This window comes from Xiphophorus hellerii, chromosome 20 (genome assembly GCF_003331165.1).
Source record: "Xiphophorus hellerii strain 12219 chromosome 20, Xiphophorus_hellerii-4.1, whole genome shotgun sequence".
Taxonomy (NCBI): Eukaryota; Metazoa; Chordata; class Actinopteri; order Cyprinodontiformes; family Poeciliidae; genus Xiphophorus; species Xiphophorus hellerii.
In genome coordinates, this window is record NC_045691.1 from 5,683,141 (window position 1) to 5,700,324 (window position 17,184).

A 17,184-nucleotide genomic window follows, 5' to 3' on the forward strand; every position below is an offset into this window, starting at 1 on the left:
TTCTCTCTGGGTTCTCTCAGAGTACCACAGCTTCCTTTCACAGTCCTAAATATGGTGACATGAGGTTGTAAACTATTTGTCACAGCACTAATAAGAATGGAAACTAGGAACTGAGTACCATGGCTGTAGTGAAACGGCCATGACAGTATTATTCTGTCAGGATGTGTTTCTGCAACAGGAGCCTTTTAACTAAGATGGGTAAGAACTCCTGAACAAATCAATTTTTGAAGAATTTAGCACCTATTTAGTTCACCTGAGTTCAATTTATTAATCTCAACAGGAAATTAAATGTTGTAACTCTCTGTATTGACATTTATTCAGCAAGTCACTATAGGTGTGAGCAAGAGAGAGATATATACAAATGTCAGTGTTTACACTTCAACAAGAAAACCTGAAGAGTATTTGAACTTAAAAATTAAACAACAGACCAAATAAACAGGCATATATTTAAACAGTTTTCAATAGTATAGAAAATAATGTTAATAGCTTCTTTTGATATTCACATAAAGTTTAAATACATTGCCCAAAGAAAAATATATAAACTAAGATTTAACAATCCTGTAGCATCAATAATAGTTGCTCTTTTTTTACCCAACAATATAAAAGCATATGACTGACACCAGTTTGAAAACTGTCAAAAGTTTAACCCAAAGATATTGTATATTCTAAAAAAACACATTTTCTTTCAGAAGATTTTATAATCCTATTTACTTTCTATTCTTGAGCTGCATCCTACAACATTGGTGATGGTAAACAAGTTAAGCTAAACTTATTCTATAGACAACTATATTATTTTATTTTTATTTGTATTAAGGCAAGTCTTTGTGAAGCATTAAAATACATTCTATCAAAGTGGGATGGTCATCTTTGGGACTAATTGGTGGAGATGCTGTTTGACGGAACATCTTCAGGCTCCTCACCAATAATGGCATGCAGTTTTTTAGTCCTTTATTTAGTGTCACCTGCACAATGCATATTTTTCTAAAATTTGTTTTCACAGCACAACTAACAGTAACACGTTTTGAATTTAAATATTTTCCTGGTGGTTGTAAGCCTTTCTAAACACATCGGTGAGACCATATAGGTACTTCTGACAATTTCTTTTTAAGCAAAAAACATTCTGAATCAACAACTGCAAATGAAAAGGAACATCACTGTCTGGTTTCCTCTTGTAAAGGGAAAGAACAAAGATGCATTATTCTGGTAAAATGTTGCCCCCCAGTGTAGCTGGGCTTAATAACAACTTTAAAAAAAGACACACTTGAGTTGTAGTCATTCTTCAAATTACAAAAAAAAGAACGTCCAAATTACAATCAACCCAGTAGGCTATTAAATGGAAAAAGAAGGCGTTTATTTAATTGCTCACATCGCACTCAATTACTTCAGTGTTTGGCTGAGCAAAGAAAGCACAATGAGAAATGCTTGTTTTGTTTCTGCATGAGTGGAACCTACCTGAAGAGCCTGCTGTTGAGTTACATAATTTATTTTGTTGTTTTTTATTTATTGTTTTTCCATTTGAGAACCCAGCATCTATAATGGCTGAAGGACAGCAGACAAATTGAACAGCCCCTACAGAACAATGTGCTTTAACAAGAACTTCCTTCTATAGGCACTTAGTCACCTGCAAACATATACAGTCCCTCTTGAACTTTTGTCACATTGCAACCACAAACTTAATTGTATTTTATTGGCATTTTCTGTCTTATCATCATGAGGATGAGAAAAAAAAAACATTAGAAGGAAGTCATTAGTTCTGTTTCCACAAGGAATGTAGGGAGTTTAGTAAACATGTAGAAGACTCCAGGTTTCATCACTAAGCCTACAGTAGGAGCTACAGCTGAATGATGTTTTGCAAAAGTAATAAGCAAATATTTCATTCTCTTGATGTGCAGATCTGCTTTAGACAAGACTAGCAGTTGTAATTTCAGTGAAACATGTTTGTACTGTACTGAGTCAGGGAACTGAACACCATTATTTTTCTTATTAAAAAGTTGTAGCATTTTGCTTTCACTTTATGTTTAGGCAACAGTTTGTGTAGGTCTATAAAATAGCTTTCCAATAAAATACAAAGAATTTTACAATGAAACTCTCATAAGTCTATAAGATTCTGCAAGAAATCATGGATACAGATTATGAGTTGATTGTCACATTCTGATATTTATTTTTCAATTTCTTTCATTAAAAGCCAGCTTTAGTCAGATCAAAGCAGCAGTAATGTGTTTCCCTTTTAAGGAAAACTACAACTGCATATGAGTCACACAAAGGCAGGACTGTTATTTCTCTTCCTGGTCAAATAAACCGATCCACATAACATGCTGTGTCACAAATGTAATTCAGAATGTTATACATCAAGCTTAACAAATCAGCTATATCACCATAAAACACAAATCCTTCTTAAATTTACAGTAATGGCTTTTAAAAATGTTGTTGAGCTATTTTTATATCAAAGTTTATAACGTGAACTTTAACAAAAGCCATTTATTTAAGTGTTATTTATTTATCACAGATTATGCAAAAGAATTACTGCCATAAATAAATAAGTTGCACTTATGTAAGTTTACAAGTAGATGGAGCCAAATAGCCACCAATAAAAACTCATCTTAAGTAGAAAACGCAAATATATATTCTATATGTATGTTTGTTGGCATATTTAACACTTGAAATTATGTAAATCCTGTATTTAATAAGTGACTCAGACAGTTGAACATGTTCTTAGACTTCCACATCTTTTCTCTTTAGCACATCTGTATGACTTTTTTTTTTTTTACAGCAGCTGTTGTATTGCAGGCGGCCTACAACACCACATGCTGGCGAGTGATAAAAAGAAAGCTGAATGATTTCCTTTGCCTCAAAGAATGATTTCTTTTCCTCTTTGATTTTATCCCCTCTTCTCAAGATAAAGTACTCCCAACACAGAGAAGCAGTGGATAAAGATTTAATCTCTTTCCTGATGAATGACCCTCTGCTTCTCTGACAGCAGGTGCTGAGGCACACTGCTCTGCTATGAGAAACACTGAGATGTTTCTGCGTTTAGCTTTTTTGTCTTTGTTTCTGTAAAAGGTGGCTGCACTTCACACGGTCGACCCAGTTTGGGAAACCTCTGCTGAGAGGAGATATTTGATAACCTGTGGAGATAAGTTAAAAGTCAGAGTCATCTGGGGTTCATGTATCATTGTGTGACAGATCAATTTCCCCAGCTTGTGTTTTCAATCAAACTAGATGTTGCTCACAGTTCTACATGTACTGTTTTCAGCTGTATGATATATTCTTTTATGTTTTACCTTCAGTTAACAAAGTTGATTATTTTTAATTCACAATTCCTGAATGTTGGGAGTGGAGTGGGAGTATATCACATAACTTTAATGAATTTAGAAAAATTATGATGTGCTAGTGTTATTGAGTTTGGGATTTTCTTGAGTTCACATGGGGGCCAAAGATATACACACCAGGACAAATATTTGAAATAGAGCTACTGAAAGTTCGAGAATGTCTTTCAACTTTACAAATTCAATACCTACTAATTTCTTATCAGTGATCAGGAGCGATTTCGACCGATGGTATATCTATGTCAGTATAAAATATATGGTAATGGTGTATGTGTTGCCCTGTGATGAATTGGAAGGTTGTCCAGGGTGCAGACCATAGGCATAGTTATGCCTGGACAACCTTCCAAATCCTGTTTTGTTGTTTTTGTGTTTTGTGTAGTTTCTTATCTCTTTTAGTTCTGCTTTGTTTCTATTATTACTTCTGTGCCTTCTTTTAGTGATTGTAGTTATGTTAACTTCTTGTGTTTACTCCTTTCTTAGTCACTCTAGTTTATATTATGTTTCCTTATGTCTACTTATTTTGTTAGATTCATTTCCTAGTCCTCAGTGTGCTCTCCCTTGTCCCTTGTGTCACTTCCTCTTTCTCTCTCTGTCTCTCTAGCCTGCCTTCTGCTCTCTCCCCTCACACCTGCAACCCGTTAGCTCATCAGCCCAGGCCTTTTGTTCAGCATTCAACCTCCCAGTACTTAAGCACCTTATTCTCAGTTACTTCTTGCTGGATCCTCCCATTACTTCCCCATTTAACCCTGTGTACTCCCTGTATCTCCTTGCTGTGTTTTGTCCTGTGTGGATTGATTATGATTTTTGTTTTGGCCTGGACCCCTGTGGTTTTTGTAAGTTTGTATTTTCATTAAATCTTCAAATTCACTTGAATAGTGAGTTTGATCCATATGCAGTTTTCCTGCATATGGATCCATTATATCCTCCATCAATCACGACAGACATAGTGTGGCTTAAGCGATTAGAGAAAACTGTTTGATATCATAACTTGACATTTTAGTAGACTAAACCATTCCACTGGGTTTTACCATATTTTGATTTCACAGTTGCATTAATTAGTATTATTTAGAGAATTGTTGATATATCATATCTGGGAATAATAAGGCCTTGGTGCTATTTAGTGAAATTGAATGGAACTGTTAAAAACTATAATAAAAATGACAGTGGTTAAAGACAGTAAATAATAACTTAACAAGGGTGTTGATTACCAGATTGGTTTGGACTACATTGTTCCTTAATAATTTAGATCATCATTTAAAAACTGCATTTTGCATTTATCTATCTGACAATTACATTTGTTTAATGATGTAAAAAGTTTAAGCCAAAACAGATTACATCTGTAAGGGGGGAAATACTTTTTCACAGCATTATATGGGCATTAAAAGCCATCTGACAAATAAACAGAGAGCTTTTTAAATATTGCATCTCCTTTCCTGTTATCGTCACACATTTATCGTTAAACCTAAGTCGGTACTTTATTTCTAAACTGTACTTTTCCAAATCTAACTAAGTTGTCTGTGGTTGTTTTGCAGTGTAATATTGTTTGCTGTAAAAGTGTTTTTATTTTTTTCTCACTTTTTAAGATGTACTTTCAATGTTCTCTCTAAATTGAGCTCATATATTCTGAGTTTATGTGGGCATTATTTCTTTCTTTATGGATGGAGCCTCCTTTGGCTCGACTCAGAGTGTTGCTGAAGTTGGAAACTCCATTATCGAGGGCCCCTGATGAAAACCTGTTAATGGCCGTTCAGTTAGGATTGAGGTCGAGCGAGAGACCCGGCAGTGCAGCCACACACAAAGCCATAAAGCCTGATGTAGGGGCCTCTCATCGAGCGTCCGCAGCTCAGGAAGAATAACTGTACCGGTGTCTGCAGACCTGTTGAATTAAAGGGGGCATTAACTGCTGCATCCTCTGAATTATTGATGGAGAGCTCCTTTCCTGAGGCCATAATGTCGGTTATTTTTCCCCTTGCAATTTTCTGGTAGACGTCTTGCTGTCTTCAAACACACTTCTGCAGAGAGCAAAGAGAGGGTTCAGGTGAAGTGCTCGGCCTTCTCCTCGCAGGTTGCTGTTATTTTAAACTAAGCTGCAGACCGCCGCAATCGATGCAGAGCTGCAGAAACCCCATACAACAAGTCATGTTGCATGCGTGAAATGAGAGTAATCACAGGATGACAAGCGTGGTGTGATGAGTGTTATGCAAGACGCCACCTACACTGACAACACAAACGGAGGTGGTGAGATTTTCCTCCTAAAGGTGCCAAATCACATGGTGCCTGGAGTGTTTCTTCATGAGGTGTGACCCCAAAGAGACAAAACCAGAGATTTTCACTCCGCTTTGATGCCAAACGCTTCCTAACAGGGATTACCTCATGAGTCACCCCCGCTGCCACCTACAGTACACTTGTTGTTGAGTTTCTCCAACAACAGCTCACGCTGCTGGTTTTATCTGCTCCTGGCCAGCTTGAGGCTCCTCACCACGCCGCTGACCTCATCCTGTCAGATGATTTAACGAGCAGAGCCTTGTCACAAACCGGTGCGTCTGGGGACTGATGGGGCAGCACCACACAATGCCCGAGAGATTAATGAGGTCATCTTCATCGCACAGCGCTTGTGAGAGACACTCGGCGGGGAAGAAAGAAACTTGATGACTTTGGGAACCGTTTAATATAAATGACGCAAAGAGAATCAAAAATAACAGCCTCAGTATTCATAGGCAGTTATGTGGTGATGTGAAGCCTGACTCTGGTCTACTTATCTGCTTTGAATTTTATAGCTCAGCCTGGTCGATGATAATGAGCTGACATTTTTTTGTACTCGGTCAGCAGGGATTGGTGTGCTCTGCCCTTTTATTCTGCTTCCATGTGTGGGATTCCAATTGCGGGCGTGTGTTTGCGTGTGTGAGGAAATTTATATGAGCTTTGGTTTTATGATGATAACATTCTTAAGGGCAGTCCCAAATCAATTCACCTGAAGTCCAAATGCTTGACTTCCATCTCTGTAGGCCCTTTCAAAGGTTGCTATTGATTATTCCAACCTTTCCCAGATTTTCAAAGGGACAGACGAAAGAGACTGTTCCAGAAATGGAGAGATGATGATGCAATTAAGAGGGGGAAGACCTTGTAGAGTAAAGAGTAGTGCTGTATGAGAGTGGAATCAGAATGCAAAAGCTTTAGCAGCTCTGGTTAGAGTGTATTTTTCTTATTTAGACCATTAAAAGTAGCAAATAACTTCAAATGAAAGTCCAAGTGCTGAGAACTTATAGCTTGTGGTTAATAAAGTAGGTGGACCAGAAGCTGAAAGTCAGAGAACCGAGAAAATCCAGAAGAAACTGCTTCATATCTTATTAAAAAAATCAATCAAAACTTTTGCTTGACCATAAAAGCATCCAAGAGGAGTTATTCCTTTCTCATTCCTTTCTTAAATTAAATCATAAGATCTTAGTGGCAGTGGGAATGTTTAGATAAAACTGTGCTGCTAATATTAGCAAAAGTAATAATTTTCAAGTAGTAAATATTTCTAAACTGAATAAAAATCATAATAATGCAACAGGTGCACAGCAAACAACTCAGGCACCATCAAATGAAAGGTTTAGGTGAATGATTCATGTAAAAAAAGTTATTTTGAAACAATCACATTAATATTTTTGAAACCAATTTTGAACAACAGAGAACAAATTTAAATATGGCTTTGAATTATGAGCTCTGATCAATCAGAGGGTTCATTAGAAGGGTAAAAAGAAGCAAAGACAAGTACAAAAGCACCACCCACCTGTTTCCTGGACCTTTTCTGATCCTTGATCAGATTGACATACTGATCATTTTGATATTAGTTAATATTCATTTGAATTCATCAAAATAAAGAACTCACACCATCTTCAGTCTGTATATCAGGCATTACTTTAACACATCAGCCAACACAATGTGCATTAAAGCACCTTTTGAAGTTAAAAACAATCCATTAGATGAAGGTTATGGACAAATGCTTGGTCCAAATCCCTTAATTTGCTGTTGGATACCTGCTACCTGAACAAATAAAAACAACAAAAAAACAACAGGTTCCAAAAAACCTAAAAATGAAACTCACTATTGGCTAGTAAAACCCCAATTAGTACACATATTTAATCAAATTATTTTTAACTTTATAAGTAAATCAAGTCTCTTATACGTTAAGCTACGTCGGTTAGGAGAAAGATCCCTAAAGGGCACTAAACAGATTAATGAATGATGGTAGAGTTGCAGCAGACAGAATTTATATACAAGCAAACATAAAAACTAATACCTCCAATAATTATTTGACAACTTTTATCAATCCAAGTTTAATCTTGGCACAGAAACCAGTAAAATATTATCATAAAAACTAGCTGGTTAAATTGTAATGGGCTAAAAAGCAACACAATTCAGCGACATTTTAACAAGACTACATGTTCCACAACAGACGAGGTTTGAACTAAGTCAAAATGTTTCCACATATGACACACAGAGGTTGATCTAAGCCTTATCGAATCGATCTGGATAGCTTTTGAAGTGGAAAAATGGTCAGAGGAGGAATCTTCTGAGATAATGACTTGAGAGAGAAAGTGAACGAAGGAGGAAGACTAAGATCAAAGGGGTTAAAGCTAGTCTGAGAGGATATCAGGAAGAGGGCATATTTACAGTTTAGCAGTTAGATGCAAGAGGTCTAGAATAGATCATCATTTCAAAATGTGTAATCTGAAAGGGAGATTCAGGGTGAGATGGCCAGGTAAACAAAAATGAGTAAATAGATGGAAAAACTAAGAGACAGCTTCAAACTTTGTGAGGTAAAGAAAAACAGACTGGAACAAGTAAACTGGGATTAGCATCTTTGGATGAGCTTTTGTAAAAGATTTGCAGAAAAATAACATGTACAAATTTCAACCTAAAACTGTTTTTTTTTAAAAAAAATAAATAACATTACCTTTTGTATATTAGAACTCAATTCCCTCCACCAAGATATTCAGCTAATATTTTTAACCTCAAACAATAACCAAAACAATTATGAGTGCTAACTGAAACTACTTTATTGATCTGTTTTGCTTGAGGTCATCTGGTATCTTGTCTATTTTTTTTTTTTGTTTGTTTGTTTCTCACCAATTAATCAGATTAACTGCTGAAAACACTATAGACTGAGGTCTGATAAAAACTTTCAGAAAAGTGCCCAATCTCCTAGTTTATGATTTAGTTTTTATTATGAGAAACAGCTGAAGAGTCGATTTGCAAAGTTCTTTTAGCACAAAACATTTCATTTGGTAGATGTAAAACATATTTTGTGCAAAACTGAATTAAATAACAAAGGATAATGCAATGTCAATATTTTACCATCATTGACAATGTATACCTTTTCATTTTATTTATTTATTTATTAGATTTGATATTTTGCTCTATTCTTCTTATTGATCTTCCCTGAAGTGATTCGGTGCCAGAATTACGAAAAGAAAATTGTCTTTCTGGATAAAATACAACAAAGCAGATGCATTTTTGTCCAAAGCGCAAGATAAACTCAGCATTCATCCTCTCACAAATGATGTCATGCAACTCCCAACTTTTTCTTTTTTTTCTCCCCTCACTAAAATATCTCAAAGCTCTTTCTCTAAAATTATATCAATGGTGATCTTTACTTTGTTTTTTCATAAATCTGATGGATGGGAATTAACAATGGCATAAAAATAGGGGTAATACCAAAATTATATCTCTATGTTATTTTATGTTTTTCTGCATGTAATGAAGCATCCAGATTATTTAGAATCCACAAAAACTGCAGATTAAATTGTGGATGACCGCTGGATGGCGCTAAAACACCACCAGCGCAGACACACTCGGCATTGAATCCGGCTGCGCTGACATTCCTTGAACAGCTCAGATTCATTTCTTTAACTGCACGAAGCTGTTGCCCAAGCCAAACCGAACTCACTTTGTTGAAGGAGGATTGTAAAAGAAAACAACAAAAAAAAATAAGCTCACCCTGCCTCAATCGTGAAACTATGTCCGACTGTCCGGCTCTGAGTCCAGCTGCAGCGGCTCTCTGGCAGGATGGGAAGTTGTGAGTCAGACCAGGAGGACGCGCAACTTTTATAGACTTTCAAGTTCGCTGCTTGCGAGTAACCAGCAGCGCTCAGTTTAGAGTCTTCTGACTCTTGGATTGCGCGTCTGGAGAGCTCTGGTATCAGCCCACCGCGTGCTTTCAGGTTCGGTGCTGTTCAGGGCGTCTCTTATCGAGGAGGATATGGTAATTCCATTAAGAACATGTTTGTGGTGTTTGCGGTTTGCAATGGAGAATAAATAAAAAAAAAAGGACGGTTATCGGGGATTAACTGAGAGCACAAAAGCAGGTAGGTCGGCTTTGCAGTTTTTAACCTCTCTGCTGTTTAATTATTTGTATATTTGAGATGTTGCTGAAAGATTCAACAAGATGATTAAAAAAAAATAATAATTCTAACAAGGAGATTAACCATCGAAAATTTTCCAAACGCTTACTGGTATCACTGATGACACCAATTTGGAAATTGACGATTTTAAGTCCTGTGCTGGTTGCTGCAGGTTGGCATATTTTTTTTTAAACTTTCTATTGTCAGCATGTCAGACAAAATCAGATCAATGCCCAAGCACACATTTTTTTTATTGACTTCTTCAATTTAAACAGAGCCAGGACCAGTTTTTTTCTCTCTCCCTCTTTAAGCTGGTTCAGAAATTGGTGGATCTTTTTTTCTGCCTATTAGCTGCACAGGCTGCTGCATAGGATGTTAATCCATGCTGTTTTTATTAAATCCATGCCTGATCAAATAAGATCAAGTAAGTTTGAAATGTTAATTCATGAGACATCAACAGAGGTGTGTGAAGCAGCAGCAAAATTCAAGGAAAATCACGTAAAAGGATGGAATATCTGACATTTCTGACCTAAACATTCTGTGAGTGGGTTGGTGACTGATATCAAGTAAGAGAAATTAAAAGTCCAAAGAGTTTTTATGAAAGTTTACTGTACTGGACATAATCCTTCTCTTTAGGATGAGGATGATGACTCATAATAATCCCTGTTTCATCTGGATTTCTTAGACAAGAATATTGAATGACTAAATGTGACATTATGAAAACTAAAAGTTTGAATGAATCAACGTGCTTTGCAAAATTCATCTTTGAAGTGCATAAAAAACAGCTTTAAACTGCAAAAAAATAAAATGTATAAAAAGAAGAAAAATGAACACATATAAGTGCAAAATTCTAAAACAAAACAAAAAAACCTTTTTAAAATAAAACAAGTTAATAAAATTTAAAGATGCAACAGTCAAAGACTGGTTCTAATAGGTAATCAGTTGGCCAAATCCTGGAAAATCTGATTTTTTCCCCCAGTCATTAAGAGCATTCAAAGTAAAATCTGCCAGTTTCAGTCTATAACCCATCAATCAAGAGCATGTACTGTGATGCACTTTATTGAGTTCAATAAAAATCAAATAAAGGTTAGGAACACATGCTTTGCTGCACAAATGAGAATTGAGTCAACTACCTCTATCAAACAGTATATTATGGATTAACAGGATTTTGGATTTTGGAAAACAGCTTAAAAATAAACTCAAAAATGTAATAAATAATTATAATCTCCAGGTCAAAGCAAGGAGAAAACTGCAAGACGCTCCCAAACAGAAAATACCTTACTAGTGCAACTAAAACGATTCCTTTAGGGAATTAAATTTATGATGATTTGTGCAAGGATTTATTTGATCTATTCATTCATTTTTGATTGAAATGACCTTTAAACAGAAGACGCAACTCCAGGCTCTACATATTAAGCTATACTTTCACTTTTGATTGACCAAAATGGATGGTCTAGCCTGACTCTGTGGTTTTTTTTTATTTTTATTTTTTACATCTCAAAACTGGATGCCGTTAAATAATCTGTGTGTTTCCATCTTGTGTATCAGTGGAAAGGTTACCTGAACATGGCTCCCCACTGTAAAGCTCTACAGGCAGATCAAATACAGATCTGAATCCACAGCAGGGGCCAATGTGCTTCCTGTGAAATCCACCATAAGAGTGAAACAGCTTGGCTCCTGTTGAAATGCTTCGAACGCTCAAACAGAGCCTCTAATGAAAATTGGCTCTTGTGTTTGTCGTCAGCTGCTTTGCACACAGAATGCAGATATGTACGGTTGTGCTTACACATCACTGAGGCGACTATCATTCTCTCTTCCTTTTTCACTTTTAGTCTATGTTTACTTCGTTCCTTCAGCTGCCCTTCATCACCTTGCCTTGTGTGGTCAGCTGTTTTTTTTCCCCCTCCTTTTCCTCAATTAGTGCTATCATCGCATTTCATCCTGCAGAATGCAGGGATGGTAATAACCTTATACTCCTATTGCAGCCTGATACAATTCTACTGTGATTAATTGAAGTCCCCTCAGAGAGTCAGAGGAGGCGTAGATCTTCCCTTTCACACTCGCTGACAGGCAACCCATTATATTGTTTTATAGATCGCCGTCAGTAGCCCTTGAAGCCGCCTGTGGCCCACTGTTGTTCTGGAGGGTTTTATTGTGTAGGGTTATTGGTTGCTATTGCTGACAGGCGGAGTAAAGGCCACCTTGGGATTACTGGAGATGGGATCTCTGTGACAGCCCCACTGTATTTGACAGTAACACCGGAGACTTGGAAAAAGCTTGCTCTGCAGACTCTGTTGGAGAGAGTGGCAATTTGTTTTTTAACCCTCACAAAAAAAAAAAAAAAAAGTTTTGCCAGCCATGACACCACAATTGTGCACTTTGTCATTTGTGGTCTCCAACAGCAGGTGATGCAAACATTTTGAGCTTTTGTGCTATTTGCATGTGACAAAACACACTGCAGCTTTGTCGGAGAATCAATATAAAGAGGTGAGACAGATTGCCTCGCAATTCCACTTGTCTTTTAAAAGCTACCAGCAAGCGGGTATTGCAACAACACAGTGAAGAATTCAGAGCACTGAGTGAGGCTTGGAAAGCGTCCTTGATATGCATGAGCCACCAGGTGACATCTAGAAGAAGAGAACGGTGCAGAACATCACAATAAGAGGCTTGTTTCTAGTTTTAAGAAGCCACCCCAGGCTGAATTTGTGTTCACCATCTTCCTGCTCACACTGTCAGATCAATAGGGCTTAATAAAAAAATCTGTAGCGTGTTTTCAGCGTGTTGAAACAAACCGTTCAGCACTTTAGTTTTTGCACTTTATAAAGGTCTGCATGGGTATTGTGCAATTTTACTATTAAAATTCCTCTTTTTTCCTGCAGTACTTCTAAATATGTCCTCCTTGAACACACTTTATAGATGTCATGTGGTGTGAAAATACAAGGCATGTCTGTTTATGCAGAAGGCAATGCACACAACTGTTCAGTGTCTTATCAAGGAGAAAATACACAGCGATGTCACAAATTAACCATTAAACCGTGTCTCTTGCATCACTTTAGAATCGTTATATTACCTACCGGCTTTACAGGTTTGGTTTAACAGAACAATAAAAAAAAATCCACCATCTGTCTATGTGTACATGATTACACTCGATTTCAGTGCCTCAAGATTTGCTGCTCGGTGATGTTCATAGGCTAATGTGTTTAGAGAGCTTTTTGTTCCACCTCTCAGCTTGCCAGCTCAAACTGCTGAGGTGAATCCGTCTGGTGCTTAAGGGGAGATTCAGAGCACCACAGTAACAAAAGAAATGCAGCACTGGGATGCTCGTGTGCTGCTCCGTCATGTCAAAAAGAGGAGGAGGACACAAAGAGCATCCCTCATGTTTTATAGATGCCATTTAAAGGAATAGTCCCAGAAACAGCCCTGTAGAAATGAAGAACAACATGCAGACTAAACACTAAGACAATAAACTAACAAACTGGTTTTTGTGGGAGGCAGCAGAGTCCTAATCACTCATCAGGGCTGATCTGTGCTGATGCGATGCACAATTTTTCTCTGGAAGATTAGGCTGGAAAGGCACAACCGCATATCTTATTTATTTTGCTCATGCCGCTTTGCTGTGTGCACATTTGGGTGTTTGGTGCACATGAGGAAGAGAGGCAGGTGATGATGATGTTTGTGTGTGCAGCTGAAGTATTGCAGGAGATCCTGAGTGGTTGCTTGAATGATGCATGTGTGCAGAGGCTTGTTTTTATTTTCTGCTGCATCATTAAAACTTCTTTTTTGTGGGGGATTGTTGTTATTTGATGACAGTCAGCTCCTTATGTTTCCCCCTGAGTCCACATGACTTGAATACAGGCAATCAGGCAAAGTTCATCTGACCCTCAAAATAACTGTTATTAAACAGCTAATGTTAGAACTGCTTTGCTGGAAGAGTGCAGCCTTCATTTTGCTTTTCTTAGTTCAAGTTTATTTTATGCAAGACAAAAACAACTTTAAACATAGAAAACAAAACCACATATTCAATGTAGAAATGAGAAAATAATGAAGATAAATGTTCTCAAAAGCATCAAAAACTTTGCCTCCATTTCTATAATAGCAATTTCAGGGAATAATTGGATGTTATGCAGCAGTGAATGTTTTTAGCATTTTCTTTTGTTACTTTCCTCAAAGTCAGACGTTTACATACAGTAAAACTAGTATGTTTCTCAACAATTTTGGAAAGTCCACACGATAGCATTGTAAGCATTTATTTCATAACATCTGTTCAATCATATTCCAGTATAAGAGGATATGAACATGTTTAGGTGCTACATGTTAGTATCCAACCCAAAACAAAAGCACAACCTTGGAAATAAGGTGCTAGCTGAAACTGTTAGAGTATTATATTTTGTACAAGTATATGCTGAATGGGCTCTCAAGGAGGAAGAAGACATTATGCGAAATGCTGGATTGCTCTGGGAGAAAGGATGTGCGTTTTAGAAACATGTCCTATGATCGAATGAAACTAATATTCAAGTTTTTGGCCATTGTTCTTGTTTATACATACTGAACTAAACAGTGGAAACTTTCCAGCCTAAGAACTAAATCCCAACTTAGAAGTACAATGATGGCAGTATCATGTTTTGTTAGGATTGGCTCTTGTACTTTACAGTATCAATGGCAGCAGAAGAAAATATTGTGAGTAAATCTTAAAACAACAGCTCAGGGTCAAATGTGATCTAACTGGAGCGAGCCTAATCTCACCACCATGTTGGTTACGAAATGGCTTAAGGAAAACAAAGAATGGCCATTACAAAGTCCTGATCCATCAACAGTTTGTTGTCAGAGTAAAAAATGTGTTTATGATCAAGGTTACCTTCAACCCTGACTGAGTACAATCAGTCCTGTTTTGTAGAATATCTCAGAATTACAGCAAAGTTCTGTAGTTATACAGTTTAAAAGGTAACTCTGCCAAATTGGGAGAATACTTTGATGGACCTCTTATGTCTTTTTACACAGTTTTTATTTTATTTTGTCCAAAACTAATTCTGCCATATTAACAGTGATGCATTATTATGAATATCTAAGTGAGTTCATGCTTTCCAATGAACTGTCCAAATGTTTGGCCACAGGCACCAAAGCTGCTGAGTTGAAAGTACTTGACGGTGACAACAATTAGATTTTGTTCTTTAAATTAATTAAAATCCAATAACAATTTTGATGGTGACACTTGTTGTTTTTACCTGCTCAAAAATAAACTGAATGCACAACATTGTTACAAAACAAATGAAGTAATCTGATTTCACTTATAAAAGAATCTCTAAATCATTACAGATCTGAAATATTCATTAAAAAATCTCATTTACATTGAAATTGAAAGCAAAACATTGTTTTAATTAATTAATAATTTGTGCTTTCCGTTTTATGAAAATGGTTATTTGTCTGAACCTTATTTGAGTGGCCTGAAAATTTCACCGTTTTTTATTTATTTTTTTGAAAAGCGTATCTGCATCAACTGCTTAGGCTCTTAACTTAAAAATAATGATAGGTCACAATCTCCTAATGGAGCAACCACGTAAAAAAAGAGAAATTCTCCTTTTTAAGACAGGATACATTTGAACGTTTAATGGATTTATACATAAAATGAAAAATAATTTTAAATGTCATCCTAAATTTTCCAAATGTCAATCTAACAAACTGTGTTTCTCTGTTCAAATAAGTGTAAATCACTGAGCTACATTTCAGCAAAACGAAGGAAATATGATTGTCTTTGAGTCTGCTGGTATTTATTGCTTTTCATTATCTGGCAAAGTTCATAGGATGCAGTCACATCCAAGCTAATTTTCTTCAGTACATGTAGAGAACTACTGAGGCAGAAATGATGTGCAGAGGAAGCAGTTTCATTTTGTAAAAAATAAATTCAAGCTTTGGTTAATGGAATGCAAGTAGGAATAAAACCCCAAGTCTCTGTTTCCTGTAGCAACCAGAATGGTCACATAATGTAAAATCAAAACTTCTTAGGGACATTGAAGTGAGTTGTTACCAGCGATTGCCATGAGTGTCCTCCTGAGAAAAGCACTAGTACTATGATAATCTGGACCTTGTTTATCACTCCGGAGCACATTTCAGCCAAAGAGCATTTCAGTGCAAGATGATCCAATCAGCAGTCTAAATGATCTGAACAATACTCAGGTGATGAGTGGCTAACTTGCTGGAACAACACACAGAGGAGCAGCTCTGATTACAACGCACATGTAGGCAGGGTGAGCTCATTCCTTAGAGAGAACACAATTATACTGCTATATCTCCACAGAGCTGCTACTGAAAAGCGAACCTTTAAACCTTTAAGTCAGTTATGTGCTAACTCAGTAAATGGGACTCCTTGCTGTGCAGGGATGGCAAACGCAAGCAAAATGCATTTTTGTAGTCCAGAGAGTCCTGACCGTTCAGAGCAAACTCTGTATCCTGAGTGGGAGCCGCATGAGTTTGAGTGGAAATTTTCCACCTAACTCTTAATGTGTTATGGAAACTGAGGATGACGAGGGCTTGAGGGAGAACAGGAGCCCCAGCAGAATAATTCAATTTTTCAAGATGGTGGGTTGCAGCTCTATCAACTTTCTTTTCAGTTCCTCTCTCTGTTCCCTTTTCTTGAGATATTCAGTGTTTGGCAGCATTCACACTCAGTAGTGAGCCATTGTGCTGAATTCTCATCACCTTCTCCTGCACCACAGCAAAGAACGTAACTCCCCAAGCCCCTTACATTCAGCACGGTAGAAAGGTTGGGAAGTGGAGATTTTTGAGGCCCCATTTCTAAACCTTGGTTCCTTAGGGACAATAGAAGCTCAATGTTTTTTGTTGGTTGCTTTCTTTCTGTTTCTAGCCAATGTGGTGCCTAAGAGGTCTTGCCAATATGTATTTTTCTCTCTTCTGTGTTTTGTTGCTTTCAAACTCCACTTTGTGCTTGTAAACGCTATTTTTCATAATGTAGATAGAAAATTTTAACTATGAGGTTTCTACATGATGCTGTTATCTGCTGTGCTCATTAGTCCTTTGTTTAAGAAACCAGGAAATATTCAACAGGGATGCGGCTCTAATTAAAAACCGGTATTAATAAATTACACAGTTTCTGTCTGTCAGGTTTTAATGTGGAAGGCTGGTTGACCAGAAGCCATGTAGTCTGAGCTGAAAGTATTGAAGAAATTTTCTGCTCTGAAAATGCTTCAGAGAAAAAAGTTATTAGTATAAGAAATGGGAGGCTTGTCAAAAGAATGATACACAAGTATATATTTTCAGAAAGATGGTTTGGCCTGCCTGCTTTGCTCAACTTTTCTTCTTTTTCCATTTTCACTTGTGACCTTGGCAGGAGTAGGATGCAATGAGAGGAGCGGAGGATGTGCAAATCAGGAACTTACACGTTGGGATAGCTTCAGGTCGCTCTTTTTGCACCTTTCATCACGTCAGCAGCTGGAGGTGTGTGTTGTGTTTCGTGCCCT

At 37.0% G+C, this 17,184-nt stretch overlaps 1 protein-coding gene across 3 annotated transcripts in view; it reads left to right on the top strand.

Moving 5' to 3' along the window:
• The first annotated feature begins 9,200 nt into the window (after nucleotides 1–9,200).
• Nucleotides 9,201–17,184, top strand: part of tafa3a (TAFA chemokine like family member 3a) — a 95,284-nt gene continuing 87,300 nt past the window's right edge. For 2 of the 3 annotated variants that reach the window (XM_032550444.1, XM_032550443.1), the window contains exon 1: nucleotides 9,205–9,676. Coding sequence is in view for 1 of the 3 variants with exons in the window: in XM_032550442.1 (XP_032406333.1) it covers nucleotides 17,067–17,161 (95 nt within the window). In the remaining 2 variants the exon portion in view is untranslated. Of the gene's footprint in view, nucleotides 9,677–17,054; nucleotides 17,162–17,184 lie in introns of all 3 variants that reach the window. The other variant, XM_032550442.1, reaches the window with a different exon arrangement.